The 21,217-nt window shown below is 36.8% G+C and overlaps 1 protein-coding gene across 1 annotated transcript in view; it reads left to right on the top strand.

Annotated features, from left to right (window-relative positions):
• The window catches only part of TBCK (TBC1 domain containing kinase), a 747,174-nt gene that overhangs the window by 617,159 nt on the left and 108,798 nt on the right, over positions 1-21,217 (top strand). The window contains 1 exon segment of the mRNA XM_053703518.1: positions 21,021-21,196. Within this exon segment, the coding sequence (XP_053559493.1) occupies positions 21,021-21,196 (176 nt within the window).

Below are 21,217 nucleotides of genomic sequence, written 5' to 3'. Positions count from 1 at the left end.
ACAGTTAAGGGTAACAGGTACCAGGATCTGAGAAGAGTGAGGGGATTAAGTAGTGGCTACACTTAGAGGTACCCCACTTTTATCCTCTAAGCGTTGGCTTTTCCTGGCAGTATATCACAGTTCTTGAGTTGGTGTGAATTAGAACCACAATTGAAACACAGTCTCAACCTCCTTCTTCTCTGTCTTTCAGACTCAGAGGGCTAAAGAGAAGAGAGATCCATGGGTTCCTCTTCAGAGGTAACTACAGGTGCTGAAGGGGTAGAGGATAGTTTAGAGACTGGACGAGTAGGACGACGAGAGGTAAGGATTCTGCAAGTTCTCTCTCTCTCAGCTTGTCTCTCCTGAAAGCGAGAATCCAGACTGATACAAAGTGTTATGAAGTCATTCAAGGAAGATGGAACATCACGAAAAGTGAGCTCGTCCTTGATACGCTCATGAAGGCCTCCCTTGAAGGCCGCTTTGAGAGCACTGTCATCCCAACTTGTCTCATGTGCCAAGGTGCAAAACTCTATGGCGTATTGTGCCACACATCTATTGCTCTGGCGGAGATCCAAGAGAGAGTACTCTGTAGCAGAGATGCCAAATACGGAAGATAATGCAGAAATTAAGGCATCAGCATCGTTCAGGAGTTGAGCACTCTGTTGCAAAAGGGGAAAGACCCAGGTTAGGGCCTTATCTTTCAATAAAGAAATGATAAAAGTGACCTTTGACTGATGAGACTGAAAGGTGAGAGCATTATTGTAGCAGTCTAGTCTGCACTGGTTAAGAAAAACCCAACAGTCGGTAGTACCATCGTACTTGTCAGGCAACGGTATCCGGGGTATACTTCCAATAACAGGGAGGGGAGTTGCAGCACTAGTAGCAGGGGCCAGCTGTGTAACAACAGGAACAGCGTTCTTTTCTGCAACCAGTGAAAAGAGCATAGCTGACATAGCCTCAAGTTTAGAATCCACATTCTGCAAGTGTATGGTGTGGGTTCCCAGGGTCTGTCCCTGAAGAGAGACTGTTCTTACTACCTCATTTGGGTCCATGGCCCACGTATAATGTAATGCTTGTGGGATATTTCCCTATCAGACCAAACTTGGCCAGTAGTCTTCTTATCCCGGCGTCAAGTGGAAGGATAAGGAAATATCCCAGTGAGTGTAAGAAATGAGGTAAGCAGTACTCAAGTTAGACAGGGTAGTCCTTCACGGCAATAAGATTAAGGCAGAGAATAGTCAGAGACAGGCAGAGTTCGGCAACGGAAACGCAATCCAGCAGTATAGCAGTTCAAGTGTAAACCAATAGAGTGGTCAGGAACAGGCAGAGGTCAGCAACAACAGACAATCCAGCAGTTTAGCAGTTCAGGGGTAAACCAGGCAGAGTAGTCAGACAGGCAGAGTTCAGCAATGATAAGGCAATCCGGCAATTCAAGGGTTAAGCAGGCAGAGTAGTCAGACAAGCAGAGTTCAGTAAAATTATGGCAATCCGGCAATTCAAGTAATAAAGCACCTAGGAGAACACACAGTAACGCCTATACTTGGCAGTGAATGTAAGTTATGCAGGTACTTACATAGGCACCGATTCACGCCAAGGAGTTCAAAGGATCCGGCTTGAGAGGAGAAAAGAACAGAATAGAACAGGAACCTCCGCGTCCCTGGCGACAGCCAGTGCAGCAACCGCCACGTCCCTGGCAACAGCCAGAGCGGCGTGACACAACTATTTTATAAAACACATAACAAAGCAGTCAGCTTAATATTATAAGAGACCTAATAACAAGAAATACAAAACATCTTTCACATTAGATTGAGTGCATTATATAAAACTAAGAGATTAAGTAAAGTTTGATGCTTTAACAACTCATGTTAGATAGGATTCTATAATTTGCTATAGATCCTCATCTAGTACAGGAAAATGAATAATACAGTATTATGGCACCAGTGATAAAATAGTAATCATTTAAAAAGACTAGTTGGGAATTAAAAGCGGAGCTTAGATATTGCTGTTTTATCAAATATGTCTGGCTCTAAGGTCATAAATATAAATTAGGAATATGATTTTTAAAAAGACATAGACACATTTTACAGAAAACTAGCAATTACCATACTCAAAAGCCAGCTATTTAAAATATATCAAAAGAGGGTTAACCAAAAGGTGTCCCTTAGTGGGACATAAGAATGGAACTTACCTCAAATAGGGGCACATTTAAAATATAAATTTTAAAAAAAGAAAGCTTTGTTAAACCTACAGAGAACATGTTAGAATAGGACATGAAAATAGTACAGTAAAGGGAGATAATTTTTGTATCCAGAAACAATATTGTATCACACCCCAAATTGCCCAGCACCTCCTGTGTGGTGCATGCTGGTATAGGGATGCTGTCCACCATTCAATATAAGTCCACAAACAGCAGCACCAATAGCGGAATAAAAAGTAGCTTTATTACCATTTAATCTGGGTCATACAAACAAAATGAGGTTTCGGGCACCTAGCCCTTAATCATACATAGTTAACAACATATGGTTTGCCCTTATATAGGCCAACCTACATTATGACAACCAATCAGTATCAATACCAACACCCCCTAGTGGTTGTAACAAGAAGAAAACCAATCAGTATCAATACCAACACCCCCTAGTGGTTGTAACCAATCAGTATCAATACCAACACCCCCTAGTGGTTCTAACAAGTAGATGACCAATCAGTATCAATACCAACACCACCTAGTGGTTGTAACAAGTAGACAACCAATCAGTATCAATACCAACACCCCCTAGTGGTTATAACAAGTAGGCAACCAATCAGTATCAATACCAACACCTCTTTTATATTGCCTATATACTACCTGCAAGCTATCATAATTTGGTGCTTTACATAGCTGCCAGTCAAATAAACCATACGTTCTCTATCCGCATTCTGGTTTTTTTTACGTAGCCCACCTTTATCCATTGAGCAGCCTGTCCAAAAAAAAAAGGCTTTAATGAATAGTAGCCTCTTGTGCGCATGCGTTGTGTTGCTTTACACCTGCCTATCTCTACTGAAGCAAGCAAAAGCTATTATGTAAAGAGGGGGTGGGACTGCTCTATACATTACTTGGAATTAGGACTCATAGGATAAGGATAAAGGATATATAACGTTGGTGTAGTTAGTGTTTTTTTAAATATATTGTCTACTAAAATAACATATTATTTTAAAAATATGTGGTTATGGTTAAACAAGTATGCTTAAAGCAATAGACATTGTTTTTTTATATATTGTTTACCGTCACTTTAAGTCCAGCTGAACTCAGAACTCTCAGACTGAAGAAGTCCTCATAAACAGAGCAGTCAGGTCTATCCACATTGCATCAGTCAAAGTTATGTACAAAATGTCTCCCTAGTGATACACATGACAGCTCACATGGAGGATTATGAAAGCAAAGTGCAATCGTCTGTAGCCCACTCCAACTTTGAATAATGATGAAAAATGTATAGGTTGGGCTTCATTCCAGTTCGATGGCAATTTTAGTTACATGTGGGGTCATTTAGAATTTTTAGCATAGTGGAAGAGGTTTGTATATTTAAATAGATAATCAGTCTCACTTACTTGCAGGGTAGTTCTTATGACTCCTCCCCCCTCTCTAGGATACACTGATCGCTGAGTAGAGCGAGTCACTTCAGCTCACGCAATAGCCATTACCAGGACCTGGCGATCTCTAGCTGAGAACCTCTTATGCTATATCACTGCTGCTCACATCTCAGCAAAAAAATCACAAGGTTTCATGTGCTCCTTTTCTCCCAAATGGTCAGCTCTGGCATCTAGTAAAGTGCAAAGTCCTGTCTCAGATTCCTTGTACCTGCGTTTCTCATTATTCAACATCTGTGTGGTTGCAGTGGTTGGGCTCTCTGTCACTAATGCAATAGCCAACTCTCTCAAAAACTGTTGTTGATGAGCGGTAAGCAAATAATTAACCGCCTTTAGTAACTGTGCACAAGCCTGCTCCATATTGAAAATGCAGTGACAAGCAAGATAGTATTGCTTTTCGGTATATCCACATAGTGACGCCACAGAGTGGGGTATAGAAAGAGGCCTCCTCCAAACAACCCAAGCCTCCAAAATAGTCCCGGAACCAAAGTGCTGGGATGAATATAAATATATAGAACTGTTCTTCAAGGTATGGTGGAACTATCTCTAGATGAATTATAGGTCGATGTCACAAATAACTGAGGATATTAAAGCGATAAAGTTCAGTTATCTCCCAGCACTCAGAGTCACGACCTATCATGGCCTAAGGTGAAACTTTGACATGTAACTGGTATTTATCATTATAAGGACCTGATTGTGCCTATTTTTTCAAGTTGTTTATATAGCTGAGGTCAAACTTAACCTGTTGGATGGCATGAATAGGTTAAGTTCATCCACCACATAAAGAGCAAAACAACGTGTACTGTCCCTCCACATCAAAGGTTAAATGTGAAACAAAAAAATATTAGGATACAGTGAGCTGTAAGGTAAATCAAAAAGCTCCATCTTGTATATTCTTTGTCCCAGATTTCACGCAAGTCCTGCTTTCAATATACTTCTTAACTCTTGTTTATTATTAAAAAAAAATAATATAGAAAAAATGGAAAATCCCTACAAGGCTACCCATTATCCATAACTGATGTAATCATAGGCCAAGGGTTGTATAAAAAGACACTTGGACAAGCATTTGACTGAACATGAAAGCACAGCCAAAATGCCAGCAAGAGATTATAGAGGGATAGAAAATGAAATGTCCAGCTATAATAGTGTGTACCTGCCTGCTTATGATGCAGATCTCTTTAATCTTGTGAGAGCTTAGCTTTTAATTTCAGGACGCTGAGGTAGCTTTGATTACTAATATTAAAATAAGAAGCTTATTTGCCTTTGTGTTTTCATGCTGATAGAGGATAATTAAACTCATTATCTTTGGCAGTGACTCCTCCTAACCGTCTTTTATAAAGAATAAATGAAATTCAGGAGTTTACACAAAGTCATACTAAGCAAAGCATCTCTAACATTCCTACTTTTCAATGAGAATGTGTAATGAAGTCGATATAATGCATTAGAGGAGACTACAGAATTGTGGACAAACAAAAAGAAAAGAAAAAAAAACTAATAGGAAGCTTCACGTATTACAAAGGCACAATGTAATATACGATTATTAATGGTAAAAATTCCAACAACTCTTTTGTAATTAATGCCCATACTGATACTTTGGGACAAAACAGACTGAAATTGTGTTAACAAAGTATATAAAACTCCTTTTAATTTCTAGAAACTCACAGTTAAAACCAACTTCATTAGAATGTTAGGAAATGTTTGTTACTATATGAGTTGCAAGAACCATACTGAGAGTTCATATGCACAATAGTATAATTATGGGTAAGTGCCTTATATACCTGTTTTTATATCATGTTCATTATGAGAGAATGGGGGATGACTCATGTCTACTGGGTTAATATTGAGACACAATTTGGAGAAAGACGGATATAATCTGTTGCACGGAAAGCTAGAAAATGCCCTCTGCTCCCATCCACTTCCTGCTCACCTACTTTTTTCCAAGTATCTGTTTGCAGAATGCTTCTTTGTTTTTAAAGAGTTCTGTTTTTTCTATTACTCTCTTTCTGCTGTGCGGATTCCTTTCAGCTCACATACATTACTCTCACCCCTATCATATTCATGTGATTGGCAGTGGTTCTACCATATGTCCTACTGTTGAGGTATTCTGGCATACACCTTACAAACACTCATGATGAGCTGTGGGTTAAAGATTTTTCATTTGACAGAACTGTTAAGGTTGTCAGGTGTCCAGTATTCAACTTGACAGTAAAGTCCCCTGAGTGGCAGCTAAATTTTACATTCCTCATATGGTATCACTAAAGCTGCTATTTACAGTGCTATAAACACAGTACAGTACACATATGCATCCACAGAAAAGAGAAATCACTGCTATGTTTTATAGCTGACTAGTGAAGCGCTGCACTGGCATCAGAATCTGTTTTTAAAAACAATATTTGTAAGCAAAAATGTTGCATTGTGAACCTTATAAGCATATCCTTACCCAGAATCCTCTACTCTAGTGGAAACACTGGAGCTAGGGTTTTCTGTGGGAAAAATGTGCAGATGTGCTGTAAACTATACTCACTACGTCACTATACTCACAGTGCAGGTGTTTTTTGTTTTTCTTTTTTATTCTCCATACCTTTTTTAGACATGTTTAACAGTATGTTTAATCCGTGCGGAAGGATTAAACACATATGTAAAGCACTGCTCAGGTGCACAAGCATTCCACAGTGGTCGCACACTCTTGACAATTGCCAACTAGGTTTTGCTTCGGGGCTGCAATGCTTGTGACTTCCAACTGGGACTTTTGCTATGTGTTTAACCCCTTTGCCCCTTTGCATAATATATCTGTCAGTTTCTTTGGATCCATGATTTTTTAAGTAAATCTGTTAATTATTTTTTTGAGATTTTAATGTAAACTATGTAGTTCTCATTATGTCCATTTTATTTGTATTTATTAAGACAATGCTTCAGGCACTACCACTGAACCTAACACCATGGTTATTGGTAGATCTTATTAAAGGGACATTAAAGTCAAGATTAAACTTGCATGATTCAACTTTCCAATTTGCTTCTTTTATCAATTTGCTATCTTTTATTGAAGAGTAAAACTAGGTAGGCTCATAAGAGCTCAGTAAAGTGCTCATCTCTTTAGTACTCTATGGCAACATTGTATAAAAAAGCTACAAACAATGTTGCAAAACACAGCTGCCATTGAGTACTAAAGACACGTGCACACGCCTGAGCACCTATGAGCCTACCTAGTTTTACTCTTCAATAAAAGATACCAAGAGAACGAAAAAATTTGATAACAGAAGTAAATTGGAAAGTTGTTTAAAATTGCATGCATAAAAGTTTTATCTTGACTGTCCCTTTAACTAATCCTGGTCTACATGAGGAAAAATGAATATAGATTGTTTTTATTATAAAGGGTGACATTCATTCTACACATTCGTTTTCATGATTAAAGGAAATTATAACTTGTTTCTAAGAATTGATCTTGTTTTTTTCTACTCCAGCTGTATATACGGATATGATCAGTTTGATAAAGCTCAAGGAATTTGATGCTTCAATGAGAATACATAAAATATAACACACATAATATTTCACCTTCTGAGAAGAGGAAGTGTACAGTAAAGTGTCTAGTTCAGCAGAATCAGAAGAATGTGTCTGCATTGATAATAAACAAGGAAACACTTGTTTGACATGCCATGTTGGTTGATGTATGGTCTCCTCATCATCTTCATGGTTCATTGCTGGTGATATGGATTTTGAAATCTAGCTGAGCTCTCCATACCCAGCTTTTCAAGTCAACTAGAAAATGTTCATAATCTGCAGGCTTGCTATGTGTACTTTTTCTCATATTTAGTGGAGCGCTAACAGTTACGCCCAAGCGATAAGGGGTATATTGTGGGTGTTTGCACTCATATTACTAGTGGAAAGTGCTTGAGCGCAATCACGATTTATGCTAGAATGATTACCACATCCTCAGAGCTCTGGTTAACTGTTTTGCGAAACAAAAAAGCACCACAAAAGACATCAAAAATACATTACAAAGTACAGTTGCACTCAACATAACACTATCTAATAAAAAATATTAAAAAATAATATTGCACCAAAAAGTTATAAGGGATCAAAGATATGAGGTCTCAGGTTTTAGAATGAAAAATAAACAGGCGAAGGGCTTTAACATAGAGAAACATATATGTGTGTGTGTGTATATATATATGTGTGTACATATGTATTTATAAGTGTATTTATGTATTTACAGACATATAAATACATATGTACACATATATAGACATATCTATACTAATCATGTTTGTAATGCGTCCGTCGCCAGTTGCACACGCATCCTCAGCCAAGGAATGTTGGCTGCGCGAGGCAGCTAAAAGAATGTTGGCTGTGCCCGCAGCCAAAAGAATTCACCTGGATGCAGCGATGCTGCATCCTGGTGAATTCTGAAAATGGCAGGGTGGTAAAAGAATCCACCGCAGGTGGATTCTTTCACCACCTTGCCATTTTCTGAATCCACCTGGATGCAGCGTAGGCAAACCCGAAGCCTTAAAAAAAACAAAAACACACAACCGCCCGCACGAAAATACCTAAAAAACATGTAACCGCCTGCAAGAAATAAAAATAAAAACACGAAATATCGAAAAAACACGTAACCGCTCGCAAGAAATAAATAAAAAACATGTAACCACCCGCACAAAGTATAACAAAAGAAAACTAACCTCCAGCACAAAGTATTAACAAACACCTAAACCGCAAACCCCCACATCGTAAAATAAGTACCCATTGCCCCTAAAGGGGCATTTGTATGGGCATTGACCTTAAAAGGGCAATCCGCTCTTTTAATGCCCTTAAAAGGGCAATCCGCTCTTTTCCAGCCCATTAAATCCCTAATCTTAAAAATAAAAAAATAAATTAAAAAAAATCCTAACACTAAGACCCAAATAGGTACTAACTGTTCCTGAAGTCCGGCGAAAAAGGTCTTCCAGGTGGCTCCATCATCTTCTATCTTCATCCAGAACGAAGGCGGCGCGGAGCGGAGGTACAGAGCTGGCTTCCCCGATGTGTTTATCCTCAGCGGCAGTCCTTGGCGGCGGTCCTCAGCGGCGGTACTGAAGATTAAATGCAAAGTACCCCATATTTATTGGGGTACCTTGCATTCCTATTGGCTGAAATTTAGAAATTAGCCAATAGGATGAGAGCTACTGAAATCTTATTGGCTGATTTGAGCAGCCAATAAAATTTCTGTAGCTCTAATTCTATTGACTGATTTCAAAATTTCAGCCAATAGGAATGCAAGGTATTGCCCTTTAGGGGCAATGGGTAGTTTAGGTTTTTTAAGTGTTAGTTTTTTATTTTAGTGGGTTTGGTGGGTGGAGTTATTTTGCTGTTAGGTAAAAGAGCTGTTTAACTTAGGGCAATGCGATACAAAAGTCATTTTAAGGGCTATTGATAGTATTAGATTAGGGGGTGTTTTTAATTTGGGGGGATTTGTATAGGGGTATTAGTTTAGGTTTACATTTTTTATTTTGGATAGCTTTGTTTATTTTTTTCTGTAATTTTACATTATTTTATTTTTTGTAATTTTAGCTTTGGGGGTTGTATTTTTTTTTTTTTTTAAATAGACTGCCCTCTGGACAGGCTTATCGCCTAGTTTATATATAAGTGCATTGGAGCCCTTTGCAGTTAACTATGTATATTCTGTAAATTTCACATTCCATTGTTCTGCACCTAGACAAATATGTTCTAAGTATTTATACATAGATTTTCCAATATTGATCTGAATAGATCTATACCTATATATAATTATGTATGTGTATATATATATATATATGTGTGTGTGTGTGTATATATATATATATATATATATATATATATATATATATATGTATATATATATATATATATATATATATATATATATTTATTTATACAGTATTGCACAAAAGTGAGTACATCCCTCACATTTTTGTAAATATTTTATTATATAATTTCATGTGACAACACTGAAGAAATGACACTTTGCTACAATGTAAAGTAATGAGTGTGCAGCCTGTATAACATTGTAAATTTGCTGTACTTTTAAAATAACTAAACACACAGCCTTTAATGTCTAAACTGTTGGCATCAAAAGTGAGTACACCCCTCAGTGGAAATGTCCAAATTGGTCCCAATTAGCCATTTTCGCTCCCCGGTGTCATGTGACTCAGTGTTACAAGGTCTCAGGTGTGAATGGGTGTGTTAAATTTGGTGTTATCGCTCTCACACTTTCTCATACTGGTCACTGGAAGTTCAACATGGCACCTCATGGCAAAGAACTCTCTGAGGATCTGAAAAAAAGAATTGTTGCTCTACATAAAGGTGGCCTAGGCTGTAAGAAGATTGCCAAGACCCTGAAACTGAGCTGCAGCACGGTGGGCAAGACTATACAACGGTTTCACAGGACAGGTTCCACTGAGAACATGCCTCGCCATAGTCGACCAAAGATGTTGAGTGCACATGCTTAGCGTCATATCTAGAGGTTGTCTTTGGGAAATAGACATATGAGTGCTGCCAGCATTGCTGCAGAGGTTGAAGGCGTGGGGGGTCGGCCTGTCAGTGCTCAGACCATACGCCGCACACTGCATCAAATTGGTCTGCATGGCTGTCGTCACAGAAGGAAACCTCTTCTAAAGATAATGCACAAGAAAGCCCGCAAGCAGTTTGCTGAAGACAAGCAGACTAAGGACATGGATTACTGGAGCTATGTCCTGTGGTCCGATGAGACCAAGATAAACTTTTTTGGTTCAGATGGTGTCAAGCGTGTGTGGTGGTAACCAGGTGAGGAGTACAAAGACAAATATGTCTTGCCTACAGTCAAGCATGGTGGTGGGAGTGTCATGGTCTGGGCCTGCATGAGTGCTGCCGGCACTGGGGAGCTACAGTTCATTGAGGGAACCATGAATGCCAACATGTACTGTGACATACTGAAGCAGAGCATGATCCCCTCCCTTCGGAGACTGGGCTGCAGGGCAGTATTCCAACATGATAATGACCCCAAACACACCTCCAAGACGACCACTGCCTTGCTAAAGAACCTGAGGGTAAAGTGATGGACTGGCCAAGTATATCTCCAGACCTAAACCCTATTGAGCATCTGTGGGGCATCCTCAAACGGAAGGTAGGGGAGCGCAAGGTCTCTAACATCCACCAGCTACGTAATGTCATCATGGAGGAGTGGAAGAGGACTCCAGTGGCAACCTGTGAAGCTCTGGTGAAGAAGATAGGAATGATCACAGCGCCAAAAGGCCTAAGGGTATGTATACACACAGATGCAGTGAGGTAGAATTGAGTACTAAATGAAATTTATTATATACAATTTGGACTAGTTAAAAATAGAGTGATAAAAACAGTAAACCTGATTTCCAGCAAGGAAATCTAACATAAAAGCTTAACAGCTGTTTAGGGAGAACTGTTAAATTACTCCCACTAATAACAATAATAAAATTATTAAACCATAAAACACTGCATAAAAACAACTAATCAATGTTGACCCAGCCCCAGGTTATGGGTACAGGTGAATAAGGAAGTATTCCAATACGTGAGTGAGCAGGTGGAAATCCACCTACTTATTCAAGCCGTTAAATAGTGGCAGCAGGGTCCTGGTGGCGCTATTTAAAACGGCTGTAAAAAACTGAAAGGTAAAGTGCTAGAATGTTTAGCACAGTAGAGATCAGTTAACAGTTATGGATCCATATCTGAGGATTTGCCACGGTATAGATCCCAAAGAAGGAGTGCTTGACATACGCCGCACTCGAATTAGAGTCTTTGGCACCGGGTTCTGGCAAATCAAACAGTAATATCAACAATGCCTAAGTGTGATTTATAAGTTATCAACAATGCCTAAGTGTGATGTATAAGCTCTGGTGAACTCCATGCCCAAGAGGGTTAAGGCAGTGCTGGAAAATAATCCTGGCCACACGAAATATTGACACTTTGGGCCCAATTTGGACATTTTCACTTAGGGGTGTACTCACTTTTGTTGCCAACAGTTAAGACATTAATGACTGCGTGTTGAGTTATTTTGAGGGGACAGCAAATTTACACTGTTATATAGGCTGTACACTCACTACTTTACATTGTAGCAAAGTGTCATTTCTTTAGTGTTGTCACATGAAGATATAATAAAATATTTCCAAAAATATGAAGGGTGTACTCACTTTTGTGAGATACTGTATGTATATATATATATATATATATATATATATATATATATATATATATATATATATATTGTACCAAAAAACATCAGATATGTGTAGAAATGCATTTATAAATAAATAGAACATTGGAATGTTGAGATATTCATAGTTTCATGTCGGGTTAGTGTACTTGAGACTATGGGATCAGTTTTGTAATCGCACGTGCGATATTCTCAGTTCTGCTTTTTGCGCTCGTTAGTTTAGCGGGCGACCAAAAAACAGTTTACTTTCAACTCATAATCTGAGCACAACCCGACTTGTGCAAAAATATTATTTCTAGCGCAGTTAACGCTCAAGCAGGAGCGTTAATGCTTCACTTGTAATCTGGCCCTTAATTTTTGCGCTCTATAACTCTTTGAAAATAAAATTTACATTTTTATATCATATATAGAGAAACAATTTATCAAATTTGTGTTCATATCAAATTTCATGTAAGAGTATTTAACACCTTTAACCAGCGATATTTAAATTATGTTTTCATTTTAATATGCAATTATTTCATGAAAAAAACACTAAAAGTGAAATTTTTAGATGTTGTTGTCAAATTTTATGGGAGTTATAATACAGTTAAAGGACTGTTAGTGTTCCATTATATAATAAATATAATCCTGATGAAATATGCCTCCAGGAAACATGTTGTGAGAACAAAGCTATTCATGCCAAAAATAAAAAAAGAAAATGGGTTTCTGCCCTTCATTCTACATAATCCACTTAGTCTAGAGATATCCACAAATTCCCGTTGCCCTTTACATTTGTCTTATTCCTTTTCCTACTTTTCTTGCTTGGCTATACGTCAGACTAGTTTCCAGTAAGGTGTGAGGGGCTTTATAGAGCTGTTGGGATTTGGGAATATCTGCCTCCTCCTAGTGGCCAGGCAGAGTAATTCCCAGGAGTAATGGATTGTGGACTCTCACAAACCATGAAAGAAATTCATTTATGAGGTAAGCATAAATTATGTTTTCCTTGGTGTCTAAATATTTTCATTTTTAATAGTTTGCATTTGTTGTAGTTCTATGTTTGTGGAGCTGTAACACAATATTCTACAATAATTGCATTCCCACATCATGTCCTAGAGGAAAGAGGACTTTTGTTTCGTCTAGTTACATTAAACAAATTCTACGTTTTTTTCTGTTACACTAGCTGTAGAGAAAAATCTGTTTGCTGTTGATGAGATTATGTAATGTTATTTTATAGAAAGTAATGTTGGTAGATGGAATAATTGTCATACAGCTCCTTCACATTGTGGTAATCATTATGCTTTTAATGATGAGAACTAATCATGTTTATTTCTGTTTTTCACATCACTCATATCTTTGGCTTATTCTATGACAGGAGTTTAAGATTATCCATATTTAGAAAGATTTAGAAGTCATATTATCTTGTCACATGTCATCTCATATATTCTTTATACTGCAAGTCATTTTACCTTGTCATTTTGGGGATTCATGTAAAACTATCAAGTTATCATATATTGAGAATCCTCTTCTAATCCGTTGTTATAAAGTGACTGACAGGCTTGACTGTAAATGTTGTATACTTGTTAGCTGCTTACTGTATGTTGTCAGTTTACCAAAGCTACATAATACAATGGGAGTATGGTATAATACTGTGTAAAAGGAGACTTAAAGGACCAGTCAACGCAGTAGATTTGCATAATCAACAAATGCAAGATAACAAGACAATGCAATAGCACTTAGTCTGAACTTATGATTAGCTAATCAGTAATAACTATTTAAAAATAATGACAATATTCTTGCTCCCCTACTTATTTTTGGACCTCACCCCCAAATGATTGGCTACTTTAATTATCCTATTATGTCCCTGGGTGGCCTTGTCTGGTCAATCACCCTTCAGTGCCTTTAAAAAGCTTTGCAATTACATCTAAGAGGTCTATGACAGTTTGACCTATGTTCCTTTGTTTAAGTCACAATGCCAAAACTATAGATTTAAAAGCACTGGTGCCCTACAAATGTCTCCCCCCTTCCTAAGTGCCCATTATCTAAAAAAAATACTATATAATGTATATAAATATAGGATGTATTTTCTTAATTTTTTTTACTAGTCTCTTAATTTGTCTAATGTATTCATTTTCCTTTATTGAGTAGTAATTTATTTTTCTTGTTTTCTAAATGGATTAATGCATATTAAAATCATTTCCTTAATAAGACACTTCTGATGCTTTTTTTTCTCCCTTACTCTTTTATTATAAACATAGATTTTCATGGCAAATAAGAACTATAGGCCGAAAAAGTCTGTCTAAAATGTCATAAAAGTGTAAGCATGCTTAGTTTGTAGGATAGTCTTTTGCTTATCCCAGACATTCTTGAAGTCCCCCATTGTGTTTGTCCTTACTACCTTTAATCTAAGTTTATTGCATTAATCAATCACCCTTTCTGTGAAGAAGTGCTTCCACAAATTGCTCCTGAATTTACTACCCTTCAACTTGAGATCACGACCACTGGAATTGCTCTTATTGTGAATAATACTTATTGCCTTACATTTGTGAAGCCCCTTAATAAAAAGTTTGTAGAATATCACCTCTTTCCCTTTGCTCCTCTAAGCTATGTATTTTTAGGTAATTAAGCCTTTCTTGGTAAGTTTTATTTTTAATAACATGCACCATTTTAGTAGCCCTCCTTTGAACAGATTCCAATTTATGTATATCCGTTTTTAAATATTGTCTCCAAAAATGCATAAGATACTCAAAATGAGACCTAATTAGAGATATGTAAAGTGAAATAAGAACCTTGCTATTTCTGCTGCAAATACCTATACAACCAAGCATTCTACTGGCCTTACTCTCTGGAATAGTACAGTGTTTACAAAATTTCAAATAATCTGAAGTAATTATTCCCAATTAATGTTTCTCTTTTGTAACAGTCATTAAATGAGTCTTTAATCAACTTTATGATACTTATTTCCTTAATTCATATGTTTGCTCTTTATGATGTTAAAACTCCACAATTTTTAATATCTATTTTCATTTGGTCCACCCTCCTGGAACATCAACTCTATTACACGTTTTTGTATCATCTGCAGACATACTTTCCTGGTAGCCCTTTTATTTATATAAATATGTTAAACAAAATAGGTGCCGCCGATTGGCTGCCGGTGAGCAGGGGTGGCATTGCACAAGCATTTCAGTAGAAATGCTTGTGCAATGTTAAATGCCGACAGCGTATGCTGTCGGCATTTAGCGAGGTCAAGCGGACATGATTCACTAATAACCTTTCTGAACACATTGGGTGAGCCAATTACAAGAGGCATATATGTGCAGCCACCAATCAGCAGCTAGTTCCAATATCTATTTGCTGCTCCTGAGCCTTCCTAATCATGCTTTTTAATAAAGGATGCATTGAGAATGAAGCAAATTAGATAATAGAAGTAAATTGCAAAGTAGTTTAAAATTGCATGCTCTATCTGAATCATGAAAGTGTAATTTTGGTTTTACTGTCCCTTTAAATCAACACTGAAATAACTAAAACAATTAATTTTGTGTAACAGAGTGCTTTTCAGGTCTGAGCATTGAAAATGCTGCTTTCACCATGTGGTGGATTCTATTCCAGTAGAAAATATTTCCTAAGGATGTACTATCAAAAATCACATAGACTATTTGTGAAAATCATGCAAAATAAATAAATAATCAAATCACATTTCAAAGCCATAAAAACATTTTATGGAGTGTTAAAGTTTATGTTTAAACCTAATTAACTGTTAAAATAAAATATAACTGCAGGGTACGCAAGGCTGGGGTAAGATGTACCTCTCATATATTCTTTGTGAACATCACTTATCAGACAATTCTCATAGCCCCATCTCAGATGTTTACCTTTGCTATCTGTGCCACTCTTAGGTTTGAAACTTAACTTAATATCCAGTATTCTATAGTCCTCTAGCTGTTTTTGTAACTAGATACAGTTTGCCATCTCTATTTCTGAAAATGCAGGATCTCCTTTGATGCATGTTGGATTTTATGTACCTGGTGATTGCTTTCTTTAGACATTAAAGGATAATCTCCTGTTTTTGGTTGAGGTGATAAACACAAACGTGGACTGGCATACATGCTAGGGTTGACACCTGTCCGGGAATGACCCAGACAGTTCTGGTTTCCATTTGTGTGTCCGGGTTTGAAACTGAGTCAGCTGAGGTAACATCGTGCATTTGCAACATGCTGCACATGCCTACAGTTATTTCTCTCTTATGTGTGTGTTTTTGTGTGTGAGAGCGAGAGCGTGTGTGTTTCTTTGTGTTTGTCAGTGTCTTTCTGTGTGTGAAAGAATGAGTGTATTTGTGTATTTAAGAGAGAGAGTGTGTGTGTGAGCATGTTAGTGTCTCTGTGTGTGGTGTGTGTGTGAGAGAAAGTGTGTAAGAGAGGTTGTGTGTGTGAGCATGTTAGTGTCTTTGTGTGTGGTGTGCGTGTGTCTGTGTATGAGAGAGAGAAAGTGTATAAGAGAGATAAAGTGTGTAAGAGAGAGAGTATGTGTGTAAGAGAGAGAGTATGTGTGTGTTAGGGTGTGTGCATGTGTGTGAGAGAGAGTGTGTGTGTGAGAGTGTGAAGTTGTGTTTATGTGCTATTATACATGCTTTGCACGGCACAAGAGTGTTTGTGTTTGGCCTGAACTAAAGGTAAACATACGTAGAGGCCAGGGTGGGGGCCCTACCATAATTTTTGTCCAGGGACCCTGGTTGGTATTAGTCGCCTGTCCGCCATTTGTGGATTCAAAGTACTGCTATATTTAAAGAGGGAAATAATACCTTGTTATTACAAGACATTTCTTTTGAGTTGCTACTAAAACTTTTTTAAACAAACTAACATACTTTTTACTGCAGTTGGTTTTCAGTAGCCATACTCCATCCATCATTTGCCTTGAGAAGTCGGTACGGTGCATTTCGAGTTATGAATATTGGAATACCCTTAATTTTCAGAGCTTGAAATATATGAAAAAGGGGACAAAATAATTAATGAAAGTATATTGCAAAGTAGCTTTATTGGGCATAACTAAGCATTATATATAAAAATATCAAGGAATTTACTATCCCTTTAAATTCTTTTAAATGGACAGTCTCCTTAAAAATGTTTATTGTTGAAAAAGATAGATAATCCATTTATTACCCATCCCTCAGTTTTGCATAACCAACACTGTTCTATTAATACACATTTACCTCTGTGATTACCTTGCCTCTGCAGACTGCCCCTTTTCCTAGTTCTTTTGATAGACATGCATTTTAGCCAATCAGTGCTGACTTATAAATAACTCCACGGGAGTGAGCAAAAATGTTATCTATATGGCACACCTAAACTAGCGCTGTCTAGCTGTGATAAGAGAGAAGAGGGGGACTTCAAGGACTTAGAAATTAGCATATGAGCTACCTAGGTTTAGCTTTCAACAAAGAACACCAAGTGAACAAAGCAAATTTGATGATAAAAGTACATTAGAAAGTTGTTTGAAATTGCGCAGACCAGCATACAGGCTATGGGAGAGTTGCAGAATCCTCCTCCCCACCAACTTCAAACTTCCCAGCCAGTAATTGTGTAAGTTCAATTCCCACTCCCCCATGCTTTTTAACTTCAGAAATTAGACACTGAAACATTAGTTTCCTGGTTGCCTCCTACTGCAAAACCCTATTCATCAAAAGCTTTTCATCTATCAAGATAAAATGGTGTCATTGTGATTTATTGTCCCACCACTTGATTAGTTTCATAACATAATAAATTAGTTCATTGTTTTTTAAGTGAATTATTTTTACCTCCTTTTTTGCTTTGTTGAGCTATTATTATTATTATTAATTATTATTATTTTTGGGTGTTAAGGAATATTTCGGAATATTGCGGAATCTGTTGGCGCTTTATAAATAAAGAATAATAATAAATAACACTTTTAACATTTTTGAGAGATATTTTTAGATAGAGACAGGTGTCCAAAAAGAGAGATATGTCATAAAATAATGCTATGACGTAACTATGTACAGAAAATGGGAACTGTATTGCATAAGCAAGTTTTTCCTTTTAAAACAGTTAAAGTGGACATTAAAGGGATGGTAAATTTCAGACTATAATAATGTTGCAATGAAAAATATGTTAGTTTGCAAGTAAAACCCCATAATTATTTCTTTTAAAAAGTGTATATATATTTTATAATAAAATATTTATAATTCTAATTGGTATTGTCTGTTCCTCCGCCCCCTTCACTTCCTCGCTGGGCTGGGCTGGGCTGGGCTGTGTTGTATAGAGCAGTCAAATCCACTCTCTACATTGGCTTTCTAAGGGCTTTAAAGGGGCTGGACTTCAAGATTGTCAAATGACACACACGCTGATTGGATGTTCACAAGAATTGTCATTAAAAAAAAAAGTGTTCATCCAAGTGGGCTGTCATAACATTGCAATAGAAGCATTACTGTATGCCATAATTTAACCCTTTAACAGATGGATTAAAAACAGAAAAAGTACACATACTTTTATAATGGCAAATATTAAAGGAACAGTCAAGTCCAAAAAAAACTTTCATGATTTAAATAGGGAATGTAATATTTAACAACTTTCCAATTTACTTTTATCACCAATTTTGCTTTGCTCTCTTGATATTTTTAGTTAAAAGCCAAACCTAGGAGGCTCATATGCTAATTTCTTAGACCTTGAAGACTGCCTCTAATCTGAATGCATTTTGACCACTAGAGGGCATTAGTTCATGTGTTTCATATAGATAACATTGAGCTCATGCACGTGAAGTTACCCAGGAGATAGCACTGATTGGCTAAAATGCAAGTCTGTCAAAATAACTGAAATAAGGGGACAGTTTGCAGAGGCTTAGATACAAGGTAATCACAGAGAAAAAAAATGTGTATTTCTATAACAGTTTTTGGTTATGCGAAACTCGGGAATGGTAATAAAGGGATTATCTTTCTTTTTAAACAACAAAAATTCTGGTGTTGACTGTCCCTTTAAATATATGGAATATTTATTAGTTAAAAGGACACTGAACCCAAATTTTTTCTTTCGTCATTCAGATAGAGCATGCAATTTTAAGCAACTTTCTAATTTACTTCTATTATCAATTTTTCTTCATTCTCTTGCTATCTTTATTTGAAAAAGACAGCATCTAATCTAAGGAGCCAGACACTTTTTGGTTCAGAACCTGGATAGAACTTGTTTATTGGTGGGTGAATTTATCCGCCAATCAGCAAGAACAACCCAGGTTGTTCACCAAAAATGGGCCGGCATCTAAACTTACATTCTTGCTTTTCAAATAAAGATACCAAGAGAATGAAGAAAATGTGATAATAGGAGTAAATTAGAAAGTTGCTTAAAATAGCATGCTCTATCTGAATCACAAAAGAAAAATTTTGGGTTCAGTGTCCCTTTAAGGTTTATCATCACTTTAATACAAAAATTGCTTGTACTAATTTGTTAGAGCATGAAATCTTTTTATTACTGACTCCAGATGCATTTTTCCTAGATTACAATTGGTGCGTGAAAATGCAAGCGGTATGGAGCAGTAACACTGTGGGTGCACACTTCAATACCGCTTGTATTTTTTTGTAGCTGTTACAAGTTAGTAGATGGTTAATGTTTAAAATGCAATTGGTGGGCACTTCAATACTCATGTTAGATAGAGCAAATGCGTAACTTACCTTTCACTTTCAATCTGTTTGCTTAGTGTTAGAGTATATATAGATATATAGAAGTGCACTTCTCTCTGTATGTATATATATATATATATATATATATAAAGCATGTTAAGGTATATTTGATCACACAGTAGCAAGCTGGTAAGAGTTAACACCATATTTTCAAAAATGTTAAATAATAATAGATTGAGCGCAAGCACAAACTTATACAGCGACTTGTAATGGGAGCGCAATGAGTATGCTACTACCGATTTGTGCTATCTGTTGTAAGTACATTTTCCCCTGGTCCTTTTTAACGGACGCACCCCAATATTAAAGGGACAGTCTACTCCAAAATTGTTAACGCCTTTACTACCCATTCCCCAGCTTTGCACATCCAACATTGTTATTTATATACTTTATAACCTTTAAACCTCTGCGTTGTTGTCGGTAGCTTTTCACAGCAAGACAGTGCTCATTCTTGTATGCATATAGATAACATTGTGCTCACTCCGTGGAGTTATTCATGAGTCAGCACTAATTAGCTAAAATGCAAGTCTGTAAATAGCACTGAGATAATGGGGCAGTCTGCAGAGGCTTAGATACAAGGTAATCACAGAGGTAAAACGTGTATTAATATAACTGTGTTGATCTTTTCAAACCATAAACATTTTGGAGCTAATATTAAAAATGTTTTATTGCACAAATCATCAATAAATACATTTATGTTAAATTATGCAATTAATTTGTGCTTTGGATGGCGGAAAATGATATAATATAAGAAAATATTACACTGCCCCCGCCCAGCTGCTTTGTAATACCACCCGGCTTAGCTATAGATAATATAAGTTGCAGGTTATATATACAAAATTAAGTCAGGTAGTAGAGCATCAGACTTAGAATTTAACCTTGATTTACTAAACCTCCGTTCTCTCCGTTATCATACATTGCTCTTGCGTTCTACTAAATAGACAAAGCTGATTAGGTTTCAAACATTTGTACATTTTTGTATATAATGTTTTGTTATGGTAATAAAAAAAACAAATCTATTAGCACACAGTGCTATACAAACATGTTTCTATGATATTCTCAAAACAAATTAACATTAATGAATGTATTATTTATTTCTACTATTTTTCTTTATGTTCACTAAACTCAATGCATTCCTCCTTGACCTTGTGAGTTTCTATTGCAGAACAAAAGGCAAACAAAGTTAATTATGTGCATTACAAATATGTGCTAGCTGAAGCTTAGTAATGAGATGTATTATTTCTTTAAGGGACAGTAAACACTAAATACATTTCATGCACCTTCTTCTAATCATGGGTGCTGTCATTATGGAACGTAGGTTACATTGCAGGTATCTCAAGGAGAGTTACTGCACATTTGCAAACAGATCCGCACTACAATGCAGTTAAAGATAGATTTCAACATGGCATCACCAATGACTAGAGGGAGGTGGGGAATAACTTCAATACTATGCTTATGAAATGTATTTAATGTTTAATGTCCATTTAAATTTAATATTACACTACTTTAGCTGAATACTTAATTGCCCACAAAGTACACATTACATACATGCTAAAGGCATTCTCTTTCCCTTTTGTTCATCAGGGTCGTGAACCAATTAAGTTAAGTGAGTTGAAGACTGAGGTTTCGCCAAGAATCTCTGCAGAAGATCTGATTGATTTATGTGAGCTGACGGTGCCAAGTCTTTCCAAATCCTCTTCCAAGAAAAGCAAATCCAGCAGGCCCAAGCTACTTGTAGTAGACATCCGGAACAGTGAAGAGTATCCTTTAAGGAATGTTAT

Source organism: Bombina bombina, chromosome 2, assembly GCF_027579735.1.
Source record: "Bombina bombina isolate aBomBom1 chromosome 2, aBomBom1.pri, whole genome shotgun sequence".
In the NCBI taxonomy this organism is placed as follows: domain Eukaryota; kingdom Metazoa; phylum Chordata; class Amphibia; order Anura; family Bombinatoridae; genus Bombina; species Bombina bombina.
Note: the sequence above shows the minus strand (reverse complement) of the source record. Positions and strands in the feature narration are given on the sequence as shown.